The following is a 15,498-nucleotide window of genomic DNA, read 5'->3' on the forward strand; positions in this document are numbered from 1 at the left end:
TGTTTTCTGCTGCTCCAGAGAAGCGGACACAGAGCAATGGATCCAAACTACAAGAAAGAAGATTCCACCTAAACATTAGGAAGAACTTCCTGACAGTAAGAGCTGTTCGACAGTGGAATTTGCTGCCAAGGAGTGTGGTGGAGTCTCCTACTTTGGAGGTCTTTAAGCAGAGGCTTGACAACCATATGTCAGGAGTGCTCTGATGGTGTTTCCTGCTTGGCAGGGGGTTGGACTCGATGGCCCTTGTGGTCTCTTCCAACTCTATGATTCTATGATTCCAGTCCAGTCCAGTGCATGCTTCCTCGGAAGCAAGTCCCACAGAGCTCAGTGAAGCTTACCTTATTCCCTAGTAAGCTTTATTTAGGATTGCACCCTCACAGCTTGGCCCTGTGTGCGCTGGGTGGAGGACATGGGACAGGGCCTTCTCGGTGGCTGCTCCCAGATTCTGGAGAAGCTCCCTCCCTAGAGAAGCTAGACTGGCTCCTTCCTTGCTGTCCTTCCTCTGGCAAGGGAAGACTTCCTTGTTCCAACAGGCTTCAGGGAACTGGCTTCTACTGAAAGGGCTGCCACCATGCAGTTTTTATTGCAATTCTTCATATGGTCTTAACAGATGTTATGTACTGTATACTTCTATCTATGCTTAATCGTTTTTTAGTGATGTTTCCCCACCTTACATTTTTAGCTGTTCTTGTTTTTCTATGAAAGCCACCTTGATTGAGGAGAAAAGGTGGGACTATATAAATAAATATGTAGCAATAAGAAGGCCTCGCTTTACTCCATGGGGCTTTCCTCTTCAGGGTACACCCAGGGCCGCAGCTTGGTAATGCCTTTCAATCACGCTCACTTCTTTAGTGACTTGGACTGGGCACCACTAAAAGCACGTTTACTCTGACAGGAAGCCCCACTGGGATGAACGGGGCTTGCTCCCTGGCAAGGCCGCCGCACAGGATCGTTTCCTCGGCTTGCTGCAGGCACCGGCCTGATTAACCTTCGGAACCGCCGCCGGGAGCTCAGCCCTCCGGAGGGCGAGGAGGAGGAGGCGCCAAATCGGACTCGTCTGGGGCCTGAGCTGAGGGAGAGGCTGCCTGCCTCCTTTTCTCTCGGCCATGGCGCTGCGCGGAGTGAGGGTGCTGGAAATGGCGGGCCTGGCGCCGGCGCCTCTCTGCGGCCTCATCCTGGCCGACTTCGGGGCGGAGGTGGTGCGGGTGGACCGCTCTCCCCGCGCGGCCGTGTCGTCGGACGTGCAGGGCCGCGGCAAGCGCTCCCTGGCGCTCGACCTGAAGCAGCCCCGGGGCGCCGAGACGCTGAGGCGGCTCTGCCAGAAGGCGGACGTGCTCATCGAGCCCTTCAGACCAGGTGCCGAACCGCTTGTGGGTCGCGAAGGGCCAGCGGGGAAATGTTGGGGGGCGGGGACGGGAGGGGGTTGGTGTCTCCCCTCACAGTAGGGCGAAGGCTGTGGGGTGGGAGGCAGTTGCCGCTTCCTAGTAGGACGTGAAGTGTTGGTAGGGATGAGGCAGCCTCAAGAGGGTGCACCCCAAAAACTGGGTGGGCGCGGGTTGGACTCCATCTCCCAGCCGCCCCAGCTAAGCTTGGCCGACGCTCAAGGATTGTGGGAGTTGTAGTCCAGCGACCTTCTGGCGGGACCGAAGTTACTCTTTGCTTGTCGTAGGGGGGAAAAGGGCAAGCGGAGGTATTTTTGCCCTGACAGCTATTCGCAAATAGTTGTTGCCCTTTGCCTCTTCCCCCCCACCCCTCACACGCATCCCCGCCTTCAGTTTGTGTGGCGACGCTTCTCTGCCTTCCCGAGGAAAAATTTCATACGCCCCCCCCCCCAAATGCAGATGTTTATCGATATGGCTCGTAGATAAAAAACAACAGCAAGCAGACAGAATAAATAGCTGTGTAAAGTGCGAGGTGGGCATTTTTGTATATGCTTGCAGTTTAATACGTGGAAGTTTTTTTAAAAAAAAATTAAACCCACGAAAAAAGAAAGTGCAATTTTTAAAAAAGTAGCTGCTCAAGTTAATTTTATTAACTGCGCCCACAGTTTGAATTTGAGATTCAGCTGCAGGATGTGTGTGGTTTTGCTCACAGGAGCAGTGTAATACTTAGCACAGACACATTTGAACAATCACAAGCAACTACTTTCACAAATGGAAAATGTCATGGTGCATTTTCCTTCCTCCCACCCCCCATTCACAGAGGTGAATCTTCTGTGTTTGTGTTTCAGGTGTTAATTAAATACTGCATTTTTATCTGCACTGACACTTGGGTTGCACACAAGAGTAGAGCAGAACTGGCCCACCCATAAAGCAGGGTGAGGTGACTACCTCAGGGGGCAGGATCCAAGGGGCAGTGGATCCCAATGTAGAAATTTATTCCCCACTTGTTCCTGATGTAGACTCACCTCTTCTACCCTGGTGGGGAGGAGGCACCATTCCCAAAAATTCCCATTTTCCCAAAACTTTGAAAACAAAAATAGCCATACAGAATATTCCATTAAAGAGAAATAAGAAAATGGAACAGGCTACTCAAAAATTGTCATGTAACAATTCTGCCTTCATATTCAATATGTGTATAACTCTGTATAATACTATTTATACATTCACATGTGTTGATCTGCTTATTTTTTAAGTAGAGTTGACTTATTTTATCTTCTTGTTCAGGTGTCATGGAAAAACTTGGTCTTGGCCCAGATATCGTCCTCCAGGACAATCCCAAACTCATCTATGCTAGGCTGACGGGATTTGGACAGTTGGGAAAATATGCCAAGTTGGCAGGTCATGATATCAACTACCTGGCTGTGTCAGGTACATTGTGTGCCTTAATCTCTTTTTTAAAAAACAGCAACCTTATATTAAATAATAATTAACTTGAAAGAGATTTGTGGTTAATATAATTAGCATTAATTAGGAGGCTGTAGGGTACAAATTTTATTGCTCGGTCCCTGCTCCTGCCAACCGAAAGCACGTCAAAGTGCAAGTAAATAAGGGAAGGTAAACGGCGTTTCCGTGCGCTGCTCTGGTTCGCCAGAAGCGGCTTAGTCATGCTGGCCACATGACCCGGAAGCTGTACACCAGCTCCCTCGGCCAATAAAGAGAGATGAGCACCGCAACCCCAGAGTCGGTCACGACTGGACCTAATGGTCCCTTTACCTTTACCTAGGGTACAAATGGGTGGTTGGGGTACAAATAAAATTATTATTATGCAGACGTGCTTGGCTGTAATTCATTAATGTTCATTTTTTTGCATTTGGTCAATCATTTATTTTTATTTGGATAGTAAACCAAGGCTACAGTTCAACATCAGCCTTTAGGGCCAGTGTGGTGTAGTGGTTAAGAGTGGTAGTCTCGTAATCTGGGGAACCGGGTTCGCGTCTCCGCTCCTCCACATGCAGCTGCTGGGTGACCTTGGACCAGCCACACTTCTTTGAAGTCTCTTAGCCTCACTCACCTCACAGTGTTTGTTGTGGGGGAGGAAGGGAAAGGAGAATGTTAGCCGCTTTGAGACTCCTTAAAGGGAGTGAAAGGCGGGATATCAAATCCAAACTCTTCTTCTTCTTCTTCTAGGGTGTTTTACTTTTGTTTTGCTGGGAAGAGCATACCTATAGACTATGCTGCAGAGTCCAACTGTTTTGAGATTCACAGTAATTTCTGTGCATGTTTACTTGTGATACTTTTATAATGTGATACTTAGATATTTCTTTGAAATAATAAGTGGTATATAAATTACCTAAATTAATAAATGAATGAAATGGTTGTTAACTCTTCCTGACCTGAAGATGGTTTGGGCTCCAACCCACACTTACCTGGGAATATATCCTATTGAACACAGGGGGACTTATTCCCAAGTAAACTTTCATTGGATTGCACTGCTGAATAGCAATGGTATATTTCAGTAAATTATGTGAAATATAGTAATAGTGCTGTCATGGAAATAATATTATTTACTGAAAAATACTTGAAACTTATTGATTAGAAAGCAAACCATAGTTATTTATTATTCAGAGAAAACGTTTCTATATTAGGAATTCCTCAGTGGGTCTTTCAATGCAAGGGACTTAGTTATAATTCCCACGTCTTTTCAATGAAAGGCTTATACAGGTGTTTGTTGCTAAAAACCATCTTGAAGACCTGGCAAGCATTTTCCCCATATGTCTCTTTGCAAAGTCTCCACCCCAGTACAATGCATTCAACAGCTTAAGAACATAATTGGAGATTGTTAGAAAACTGATGACTATACATATCTGTGTTTAGAAGACATTCATATGGCTTTCATAACTGGGGAAATTAATTTCATTATTACTTTGTGTATATCTATTATTGTATATAGGTGTTTTGTCAAAACTTGGCAGAAAAGATGAAAATCCTTATGCTCCTATCAATCTTCTGGCTGATTTTGCTGGTGGCGGTGTGATGTGTGCAATGGGCATCATCATGGCACTCTATGAACGTACAAAATCTGGCAAAGGGCAAGTCATTGATGCAAGTATGGTAAGTTAAAGAAAAGAAAACAAGTTACAGACTGTTAAAGATAGGGCATGTGGAACTGTATGTAGTTTAAGACAACACATCAGTCCACAAAACCCTTTTTTGATCCAGTTCTTATTACTCTGTTGTGTGTATGACTTGCACCCCCTTTGAACACAGCCGTCAGATTCTCTGGGTGAGATAAGCAGACCCAGATCAACTAGATATGGGGATTTCCTTTGTTAAATCCAGCTAATTACTTGGTTATCTCTTCTCTTGATTTATCGTTGCATCAAATTATTTTAGATTAATTCATATTTATTCAACAGCTGGGTCTCTGCTTGTGCTTTCATTACAGGTACTTCTGTAGGTAACATAACTACAATAGTGTGCTGTGGATAGAAGCTAGCAGTTCTAATTCCATCTGAAATGCTCTTTCTGGCACTTGCTCAACATTAATCTTTGTTTGCTAATTTCTCAATAGGGCAAAGGGTATGGAAGCTTCCACAACTGTAGAAATAGTGAATAATCCCTGGTGCTGATGTTCGTATCTGCTTTAACACATTATCATATTGCCTATATTTTGGCAGCTACAAACATTTCTGTTTCTAAGCATTCTGACCTGCCATTAGATATGTGATCCTGAGGAGTTTGGATTTTATGTTATTTGTATTGTTGATCTTTATTTTCTTTTGGTTTATTGCTGTATGCAGCTTTAGACAAGAATTACCCAGAACAGCAGCCTTGAAATGTTTTACATTAAATAATAAATAAACACATCACATTATATAGCTATGGCTGGATATATGGGGTTCAGCCCTATAATTCATGCAGATGTTTTCCAGGTAGAGGAGGAAATGAAGTAATGAGAGGAATGGCAGGCATGTTCATCCATGAACAGAGTTGGTCAATAATTATCCAAAACAGATTTTTAAAATTGGAACTGCAGTGGACCCTCCGGATATAAACTTTATTCGTTCCGGGGGTCTGTCCGCACCCCAGAAATTACGTAAATAGAGGCGTGCTTCTGTCCACACGCGTAGCGTGATTGAGCGCTTCTGCCCTTGCGCACACGACGAAACCCGGAAGTATACACTTCTGGGTTTGCCGTGGCCATAAGTTGAAGATTCCGTATCCAGAGGGATATGTAAGTAGAAGTATGACTGTTGTTGTCGTTTAGTCGTGTCCGACTCTTCGTGACCCCATGGACCAGAGCACGCCAGGCACTTCTGTCTTCCACTGCCTCCCGCAGTTTGGTCAAACTCATGCTGGTAGCTTCGACAACACTGCCCAACCATCCTGTCCTCTGTCATCCCCTTCTCCTTGTGCCCTCCATCTTTCCCAACATTAGTGCAAACACTCCCTGTGCTCCTCCCGAGGCTGGAAAGGGGTTAGTTTAACCTCTGGTTTGCTAGTAAAACTGAATTACTGTGTCACAAAATGCTGTATGTCTAAAAAGTGTGTTACCAACATGAAAAGTTTGGAAAGCTCTGTTCCAGAGCAATAGAAAACAAGCTTGCTTCCTCTTCCATGTGACAGCCCTTTAGATTTTTGAAGTTGCCTGTCATATCTCCTCTCAGTCTCCTCTTTAAACATACCCAACTTCCTCAACCATTCTCCATAAGTTGGAACACATTGCGATCTTTTAATAGATGTCCTGTTTGACTGACAACTGAGTCTGAATCTTATTGGCTGTCCAGCCTGAACCCACACTAGGGAAGTTTGGGTAGTGATGATAAAGCTTCTGGTTCCAGTTGATGCTGTAGATTGTAGAACATCCAAGGCATTCTAAGAACTGGGAGAATGAAACAGGTAGCACAGAATATTCACAGGCATTCTGCTCTGAAGGAAATAAGACATCACTTTGTGTCTGTAACATAAACTTGGGCTGATTTTATTTTCTTTATTTCTAAATATCAAAACTGGACCAAATCAGCTGAAAGATAAAAACAATAAATGTACTGCTAGCATTGCAAAACGATATAATGTTAAAACGAGCAAATTGTTAAACAATAAAAAACCAGTCAAGGGTAATCTGGAAAAAACCCCTCAAATAATGCCTTAAATCAGGGCTATGGAACCTTTTTGGGTTAGTGGACCAAATCATTAAACCAAATCTGATAGATGAATGGAACTGCCCTCTTGTCGAAGTTCCTTGTGCAGTGCTTCCCAAGCACCAGGCAGCTGGTTATTGGGCATCTGGGAACTGTAGTGCAAGGGGCTGTCCCAGATCTGTGCTCAGCAAAGCTCCAAGAACAAGACTCTGCTTTCATAGAATCATAGAATCATAGAGTTGGAAGAGACCACAAGGGCCATCGAGTGTTTATTTTAAAATGTAAAATTGGTAAGTTAATAAAAATAGGCCCAGGGGCAGGGGCGGGGGAGAGACTCTGCTTTCTGCAGTTATAAACTACAGGGTTGGGAAACCTGTGACTTTGCCTGTGTTGCTGGACTCAAATTCCCACCACCCCTAGCCACCATGGCCAACAGTCAGGAATGATGGGAGTTGTAGGCCAAGCACACTCAGAGGACCACAGGTTCCTCACCCCATCCCTGCATTGAAGCATTTGCCAAGGCCAAGGAGTTAGTGACATCCAAAGTAGGAAACATATTTTTGGACTATCTAGTGAAACTAGAATTAATATTACCAAACAGTGGGCAGCAATGTAAAAACCAATAAGAGGTGGGGTTTGGTTTTTTTGTCAGCTTAGGGTGTTATTACCTCAGTCAGAATACCTAGGAGAAAATTATTTTCACTCTTACTAATATTTTTTCCCCACAAAACGTTAAAATATTTTTTTAAAAAAAATGTTTGTCTTTAAGGTAGAAGGCACAGCGTACCTGAGCTCTTTTCTGTGGAAATCACAGAGCATTGGCCTTTGGAACAGATCTCGTGGGGAGAACCTCCTGGACAGTGGTGCCCCTTTTTATGAAACCTATAAGACTAAAGATGGGAAATTCATGGCTGTTGGTGCTCTTGAGCCACAGTTCTATAAGCAGTTCATCAGTGGTAAGTTAATCTACAAGAGGTGTGTTTTTAAAGGAGGGAGGGAGGAAGTTTTGGGGTACCATCTGTTTTGAGCAAATATGCAAAAATTAGTAGTAGTATTTTAGCACTTAAAGATGCAAAGTAATTTGAAGATTTATCTCCATTGTCTGTACAACAAATATTCCCATTTTACAGATGGAAGAACCAAGCGTTATAGCCAATGAAGTAGCTCTGTTCGCACAAGGATTTCTGTTTGTGCATCATATCTTTGTCTCCATCTCCTCTCCCTGTGTTTGTGCATCATATCTTTCCCTCCACACCCTCCCCAAATCTGCTCCGGAGAGTTGGAGGGAAATCCAGCACAGATTTTGGGGTGGGTGAGGTGATAGGAGAGGGAGGGCAAGTTCCATTGTTCCTTGTTCTAATGGAACTACTTGGAGCTTGAAAGACTTAAGATTTTCCAAAGGCCGCCTAGTGAATTTATTGCAGCGCTGTTAGTTCAGCTTCAAGCCCTAGAATGTTTTTTTTAATCTGTTGAACTACTTTGGTTAAGTTTCTAGTTTTTCAGGTGAGAGCTTTATCTAGCTTTATTTCATCAGTGATTAACCTATTTGTTGCATCAGCTCAGCAAATGTTCAACCGTCCTGCAAAACCAGATTTGCTGACAGAGCAAAGTGACAAGTCATTTGCTACACTGTGCGCACAGAGAATATTTGCTAATGGGTACAACCCTTACACACCCTAGGCCAACCCCAACCTCTCTCACCACCAAAGGAACACAAGTGAACAACACAAGAAACGCTGACACCAAACTCTACATACATTAAACATAATAGAAACACCGCCACCCGACCCCACCCCTATCCATCTTCCCTCTCTCCACCCCCCTTTCTTTTTTCTTTTTTCTTTTCTTCTCCCCCTAATGCCTCAACAAATGAAACGGATTTGTAAAAATGTTACATGGGGGGGGGGGAAATACGAGGCACTACACTTCTGTAAAACAAGAAAATCCTGAATAAATAAAAAAATAAAGGTCTAAGCTTTTTTTGTGAGTTTACAAGGATTGGCAGCTGAGCAGAGAATATGGACTGGGAGAAGCCCAATACGCCGAACTGAAATGAGTTCATCTGCATGCACACTCCTCTGCTTCTGAATCAGGAGAGTGTTCCAGGAAGCAAATGAAGCGGGCAAGGGGAAGGAAACAATACTGGATTTCTACTAAAGTAGGCAGTCATAGTGACTTGCTGTTGCTGTTTAGTCGTTTAGTCATGCCCGACTCTTCGTGACCCCATGGACCAGAGCACGCCAGGCACTCCTGTCTTCCACTGCCTCCCGCAGTTTGGTCAGACTCATGCTGGTAGCTTCGAGAACACTGTTCAACCATCTCATCCTCTGTCGTCCCCTTCTCCTTGTGCCCTCCATCTTTCCCAACATCAGGGTCTTTTCCAGGGAGTCTTCTCTTCTCATGAGGTGGCCAAAGTATTGGAGCCTCAGCTTCACGATCTGTCCTTCCAGTGAGCACTCAGGGCTGATTTCCTTCAGAATGGATGCATTTGATCTTCTTGCAGTCCATGGGACTCTCAAGAGTCTCCTCCAGCACCATAATTCAAAAGCATCAATTCTTCGGTGATCAGCCTTCTTTATGGTCCAGCTCTCACTTCCATACATCACTACTGGGAAAACCATGGCTTTAACTATACGAACCTTTGTTGGCATAGTGACTTAGTTTGAGGATTTCTATTACAGATATTAATATCCAGCGCACCATACCATACAGATGAAAAATGCTCTTAAAAGGAAACAATGCAGATCTAATGCGAGTTCCATCTGTCACAAATTGGCATTGAGTCTTACTAAAATACACGTTTTGATCTGGGGCTAGCATTACTCCAGGATGTTTGCTTTCATAACGAAAACTGATAGTTTACATCAGTATTCCAGCATCTGGTGCCCCATTTCCTCTCTCTCCCAAGTCTAATGCTAAATTGGAATGCTTGGTGACCCCATCTCATTTGTCTTGTCCCTTTGACACTCAACTTTCATTCATCATTCCTTTTATCATGGAACTGTTTTGTATTTTTAGTCTTGAATGAGGCTGCTGTTCCTTTTAGTAACTGGGTATATTACTCAGTATAGTAGGCATAGGACAAACTTTTCCAATAATTGTTTTAATCTGAAGCCATGAGACTTGGTATAACACAATATTTTCCTTTGTAATATTTTTGGATTGCACTGAAGTGTTGAAATCGTTACAAAAAATATGAAGTTGCTGTTGTCTACAAGTTGAAGGCAAGGGTGGGAAGAGACATAATCACTAATTTTTAAATTACTTACTTAAAAAGTTATGTCTCGCCTTTCCATTGAAAAAAGATTTCCAATGTGGTATCAAATCAGTATAAAAGCATAGTAACATAACAATGCAATCATGGCGCCAGCAACAATAAAACAATAGCTGCTGAAGATTACATAGTCAATAACTGCATAATGGAATAATTGAATAATCGTATTTATATAGCTTCATGTAGGGCATGTTATCCTATTCAAAGCTAATAAAATGAATTAAGAACATTAAAGCTCTCAACTTTAATATCCACATATAAAAAAATTGCGCCTTGGGTTTCAGTAATTTCCTGGGCTATAATATATATCCATGGATATCATTTCCTGTTAACGGCTTGTTTTCTGTTCAGTAAAGCAGTAAAATTGATTGGTATGGAAATGTACCCTGAAGTTTTATTATAGAGTTGGTTCCTTTTCCTTCCAGAGACCCCATACTTGCTGTTGGAGGACTGCTGCGCAAAACCTATAGCATACCCTTCTATTAACCATATGGATTGTTGCAACACCAAGCCTGAAAAATGAGAACCAATAGGGCATGCTTGAAATTTGCACAGAGGCAAAAGCCAAAATTTGAAGCTCAATAACTGCCTGCTTCCTCTAACCCTCTTCTCTTGCTGCTATAGTTCTCTCTCGGTCATATATATCTTTTAGCTATTGATGTTGTGTTCTCATTTCAGTAAGGGAAAATTCAGAATAGAATCCTAATGAATTCTCTTCTTGGGGATATTTAAAAAAAATACTGCTGCTGATTTGATACAGCTACTGTAAAACATTTCCTGTACTCTTCCAACTAGTTATGTTTGAGATAAAGAACTCCTAGGTGAAATCTACACACATATAAAAACAGCTGTGAAAATGCTTTTTAATAATTTTTTTAAAAAATACATTGAATTTTGCATAGCTCGCTGTCACCATCTAATGTCACATATGTATATTGCACTTTACAACACATTTTAAGTGTTTTATTTGCAGCCGTATAACTGAGTCCCTAAATTGATTTGTTAACATGTTCCAAGGGTTGAATTGGAGTACGAAGGTTAAAAGAAAGTCAACAAACACTGCCAAGTTAGGGACTCTTGCTTTGCCTTTTATCCTTGGACATAGTAGTATGTGTAGAATAGAATAAGTTGCTTTCTGCTGAGTCAAATCAATGGCCCATCTAGCTTAGCCTATTCTGTCTTGCCTGTTCATTCTGGTAGCAGCTCTCTACTCTCTAGGGCAGGTCTTCCCAATCTTTTTCTACCTGATCCTTTTTACTGGAGTTGCTGAGTAATGAACCTAGGACATTCTGTGTGCAGAAAAGCAGCTACATCTCTAAATAAGTGATCACACAGACAGTATCAGAATTCTTGTGGCATAAGCATTCATCGGCCAGAGTCAGATTTATCTACTATATTAGAAGCTAATAACATTGAATTTGGCCTACAAGCATTCATTGAATTTGGCCTACAAGCATTCATGACACAATTAATGAATTCATTTCTAAGATGCCACAAGGCTCTCTGTTTCTGCTGCTATAGACTCGCACGGTTACACTTTTGAAATAACAGAGCTCATTTCTGGTGGATAGTATCTGCAGTTTCCCAGAGGAACACAGTGATATGTGGATGAACCAAGACGTTCAGGTAGACTGTGTGGCTGAAACAACCTGGTGTTCCTTCTCTGGTTCGAGACACACTGTCAAGATAATGGTTGCTTAAGTAAGTTTGTGCATTGGCACAACCCTGGGGATATGCGTGTTTAACTGTAAACGTGAGGTGTGTAGCTATAACCTGTTTTAGATGTATCCTGTAGCCATCTCTTTAACCTTTGGCCTTTATACTGTTCCTGGTTGTTAGTAATAAATGCAACTTTTGGCAAATCTCTGGGAATTAAATTGGCCCATTTTATTTTATATTTATCTCTTCAGGTCTGGGGCTAGATGATTCTAATCTTCCTGGTCAGATGAGTTTCTCTGACTGGCCTGCAATGAAGAACATGTTTGCAGATTTATTTTCAAAGAAGACCCAAGCAGAATGGTGTGAAATCTTCGATGACGTGGATGCTTGTGTGACACCAGTCTTGGCTTTTGATGCTGCTGCCTCACATCCGCACAACAAAGAACGTGGCTCTTTTCTTAAAAATGACCAGGAGGAGATAAGTCCTCGACCGGCTCCACTTCTTTCTCGGACCCCAGCTACTCCTTCTTCCAAAAGGGATCCGTTTATAGGAGAGCACACTGAAGATATCCTCCTGGACTATGGCTTTTCTAAGGAAGAAATTTCACAGCTCCATTCTCTTCAAGTAATTGAATTCAATAAGCCAAAATCCAACTTATAGTAACTTCACAAATCAAAAGAGTCCCACACACTGGCAGGTTATATTTTTATCCCAATTTGTGCAGTAATCTTAGCAGGGAGACGTGTTTCAAATTATCCTTTTCATTTTCTTTTCAAGAGGATGCTTTGAACGATAGTGAAATTCACAGTATCGTGCAGCTAGCTAGGCTTGGAAGAAGCTCGTTTCCTCCCTTCCTGCCAATGCCCCTTGAGAGCCATACATTTAAGCTGTGAGAAATGAAGCACTAGCCAGAAAAGATGTACACTGATCCATGTGGATCATCATGCAGTGCTGGCACTGAGAATGACACTATTGCAAATAAAGGATCTGCTTGTCCCAGTGTCCTGCAAAGTGGGGGGGGGGGGGTTATGTGGGTCTGTGTATTGATCGCATGAAGAAATTATTAATGCCAAGTCGAGGCAGATTTTCCAGCTGTGTAAAGAATAAATAGACTTCTTTTTTAAAAAACAAAAACAGAACTGTGCTTCCTTAAAAATTACACCCTGAAAGTATTTTCAGAAATGCCTTAAAGGTTTTTACTCACAATGCAAGGATTAAAAATCTCCATTGCTTTCTAAGCTAATTCCAGAAAGCAGGTACTGTTATTTTCAAAACGATGTGCCTGTGGAGTAGAGGAAAAAGAGGACATTATTCTCTCCGTACAAGAGAGCCTTGGGTGTTTAAGGGATGTGGGCATTCATCAGTTTTTACCTCCTCGAGATTTTATGCTTACAAAGAATGACAAATGGAGCACACAAAAAGTAGCTTCCTTTATGTTAGCATTTGCTATAAGAATATAATTGAATTGTAATGTGGTTAAGTAATTTTATTATTTTAATTAATGATGCAAGTGAAGGATTGGAGTTATGCTAATCTGGTTTTACCTCTTTGATTTTGCGTTTGCAGTTTGCTGAGTCATTTTGTTGTGGTTGAATGTCAAAACAAGCATATCAAAATTAATTGAATGTTCTGTAAGTTAACTATCAGGATGTTGCAATCCTTTCGTCTCTTTTTAATATACTGTAATTATCTAAAGACAAGTGTTTTTCATAACATGTGCAAATGCCTTTTCTTACAAATAAAAATGTAAAATTAATCCCCAGCAAGGAAACTGGATTTTATTATTATTTCAGAATATGAAATGCTTGCATCTAAAGCTTGACCATTAATTCAGAAGAATTCCAAGGGTGATATCCCAGGTAAGTCATACAGTGGTGCCCCGCAAGACGAATGCCTCGCAAGACGGAATACTCGCTAGACGAAAGGGTTTTCCGTTTTTGAGCTGCTTCGCAAGACGAATTTCCCTATGGGCTTGCTTCGCAAGACGAAAACGTCTTGCAAGTTTGTTTCCTTTTTCTTAACACCGTTAATACAGTTGCGACTTGACTTCGAGGAGCAACTCATAGAACGCAGTGTACATAGTAGCCTTTTTTGAGGTTTTTAAAGACTTTGGTGATTTTTGAAGCTTTTCCAAAACTTCTTTTGCAGCCATTTGGTAAGTTAAGCTTTTAAAACTTTTTTTTTTGGGGGGGGGGTTGGATTTTGGGTTGGGGTGTTTGGAATTCAAGGACTTGGTGTTGGGAAGGGGTTTGCAAGAATCTGGAAGCTTGTGTGTGTGTTTTCTGCATTTTTATGATTTTCTGTGACCATTGGGCCACTCTGCTGTTTTTTTAAAAAAATTCTGGATTTGAATTTCTGTGTGCTGGGTGGCTGGGGGAACAGTTGGGGAGGGGTTTGCAAGAATCTGGAAGCTTGTGGGTTTTTTTCTGCATTTTTATGATTTTCTGTGACCATTGGGACACTCTGCTGTTTTTTAAAAAAAATTCTGGATTTGAATTTCTGTGTGCTGGGTGGCTGGGGGAACAGTTGGGGAGGGGTTTGCAAGAATCTGGAAGCTTGTGTTTTTTTCTGCATTTTATGATTTTCTGTGACCATTGGGCTACTCTGCTGTTTTTTTAAAAAATTCTGGATTTGAATTTCTGTGTGCTGGGTGGCTGGGGGAACAGTTGGGGAGGGGTTTGCAAGAATCTGGAAGCTTGTGGTTTTTTTTCCTGCATTTTTATGATTTTCTGTGACCATTGGGCCACTCTGCTGTTTTTTTAAAAAAAATCTGGGTTTGAATTTTGAAATGCTCTTTACAGTATGTGTGACTTTAAAGAGCACTTAATAAACTCTTGTTGTACCAAATTTGGCTTTGTTTGGACTTTTTTTGACCATAGGAACGCATTAATTGATTTTCAATGCATTCCTATGGGAAACCGTGCTTCGCAAGACGAAAAATTTGCTAGACGAAAAAATTCACGGAATGAATTAATTTTGTCTTGTGAGGCACCACTGCATTTGGAGTTACTTAAGTCATTCGGCTTCAGTTGCTCCACACTGAGTAATGTTAGATATCTCCCATAGAAAATGAGGGGGAGGGGAGTGCCTTGGAAAAACTCTTTGATACTGTTTGCTGATACTGTGGTATCATTATGGCGGAGGCTTATGATGCCGTTTAATGACTGTTTATATAAAAATCTATGGGCTTAGATGGAATGCAGCAAGCAAAGGTAGGGGACCCCAAACCTTAACACCCACTTGCAAACTGCTTTTCACACTGCCTTTCTGGCAATTACCAAAAAGTCACATGCTCTCCTGTCACCTTCAATGACTATTACATTACTCCGTAGTGTAGCACATTGGAAGTCTGTTTCTCTACCTATTTACTGTGGAGTAAGCCTGAGTTCAGGGACACAGGTGGCGCTGTGGGTTTAACCACAGAGCCTAGGATTTGCCAATCAGAAGGTCGGCGGTTCGAATCCCCACGACGGGGTGAGCTCCCGTTGCTCGGTCCCTGCTCCTGCCAACCTAGCAGTTCGAAAGCACGTCAAAGTGCAAGTAGATAAATAGGTACTGCTCCAGCGGGAAGGTAAACGGCGTTTCTGTGCGCTGCTCTGGTTCGCCAGAAGCGGGTTAGTCATGCTGGCCACATGACCTGGAAGCTGGCTCCCTCGGCCAATAAAGCGAGATGAGCGCCGCAACCCCAGAGTCGGTCACGACTGGACCTAATGGTCAGGGGTCCCTTTACTTTACCTTTAAGCCAGAGTTCATACTTCTGAGCAGTAGGACTGCAGTTTTGCTCTGCGGAGTGCCTAGCATTACTCTGCAAAGCAAGCCACTCTTCTGCTTTATACTTCCAAGTTGCATGATGGTGGCTTGGTTAAAGCCCACAATAAGTGCTTGGTAGAGATGGGATGTGATCTCAGACATTCCATATCCAAGACGTCTTTGTCTTGATCTTTGGTCTGCCCATCTTACTTAAGTGGTGAGTCAGCCCTCTAGCCAGAATTCATATTACTTCTGTGCTTTGTTTAGCAGTTAGCTTATTCTTATTCCTTA

The 15,498-nt window shown here is 42.3% G+C and overlaps 1 protein-coding gene across 1 annotated transcript; it reads left to right on the forward strand.

Annotated features, from left to right (window-relative positions):
* The first annotated feature begins 281 nt into the window (after positions 1 to 281).
* Positions 282 to 13,219, forward strand: AMACR (alpha-methylacyl-CoA racemase). The gene is made up of 5 exons (XM_081213109.1): positions 282 to 1,356; positions 2,667 to 2,810; positions 4,333 to 4,493; positions 7,293 to 7,479; positions 11,708 to 13,219. Exons 1-5 carry the CDS (start codon positions 1,107 to 1,109, stop codon positions 12,115 to 12,117), a joined length of 1,152 nt encoding a protein of 383 aa, XP_081069235.1. The 5' UTR covers positions 282 to 1,106; the 3' UTR covers positions 12,118 to 13,219.
* The last annotated feature ends 2,279 nt before the right edge of the window (positions 13,220 to 15,498 follow it).

This window comes from Podarcis bocagei, assembly GCF_964188305.1.
Source record: "Podarcis bocagei genome assembly, chromosome: 11".
Taxonomy (NCBI): domain Eukaryota; kingdom Metazoa; phylum Chordata; class Lepidosauria; order Squamata; family Lacertidae; genus Podarcis; species Podarcis bocagei.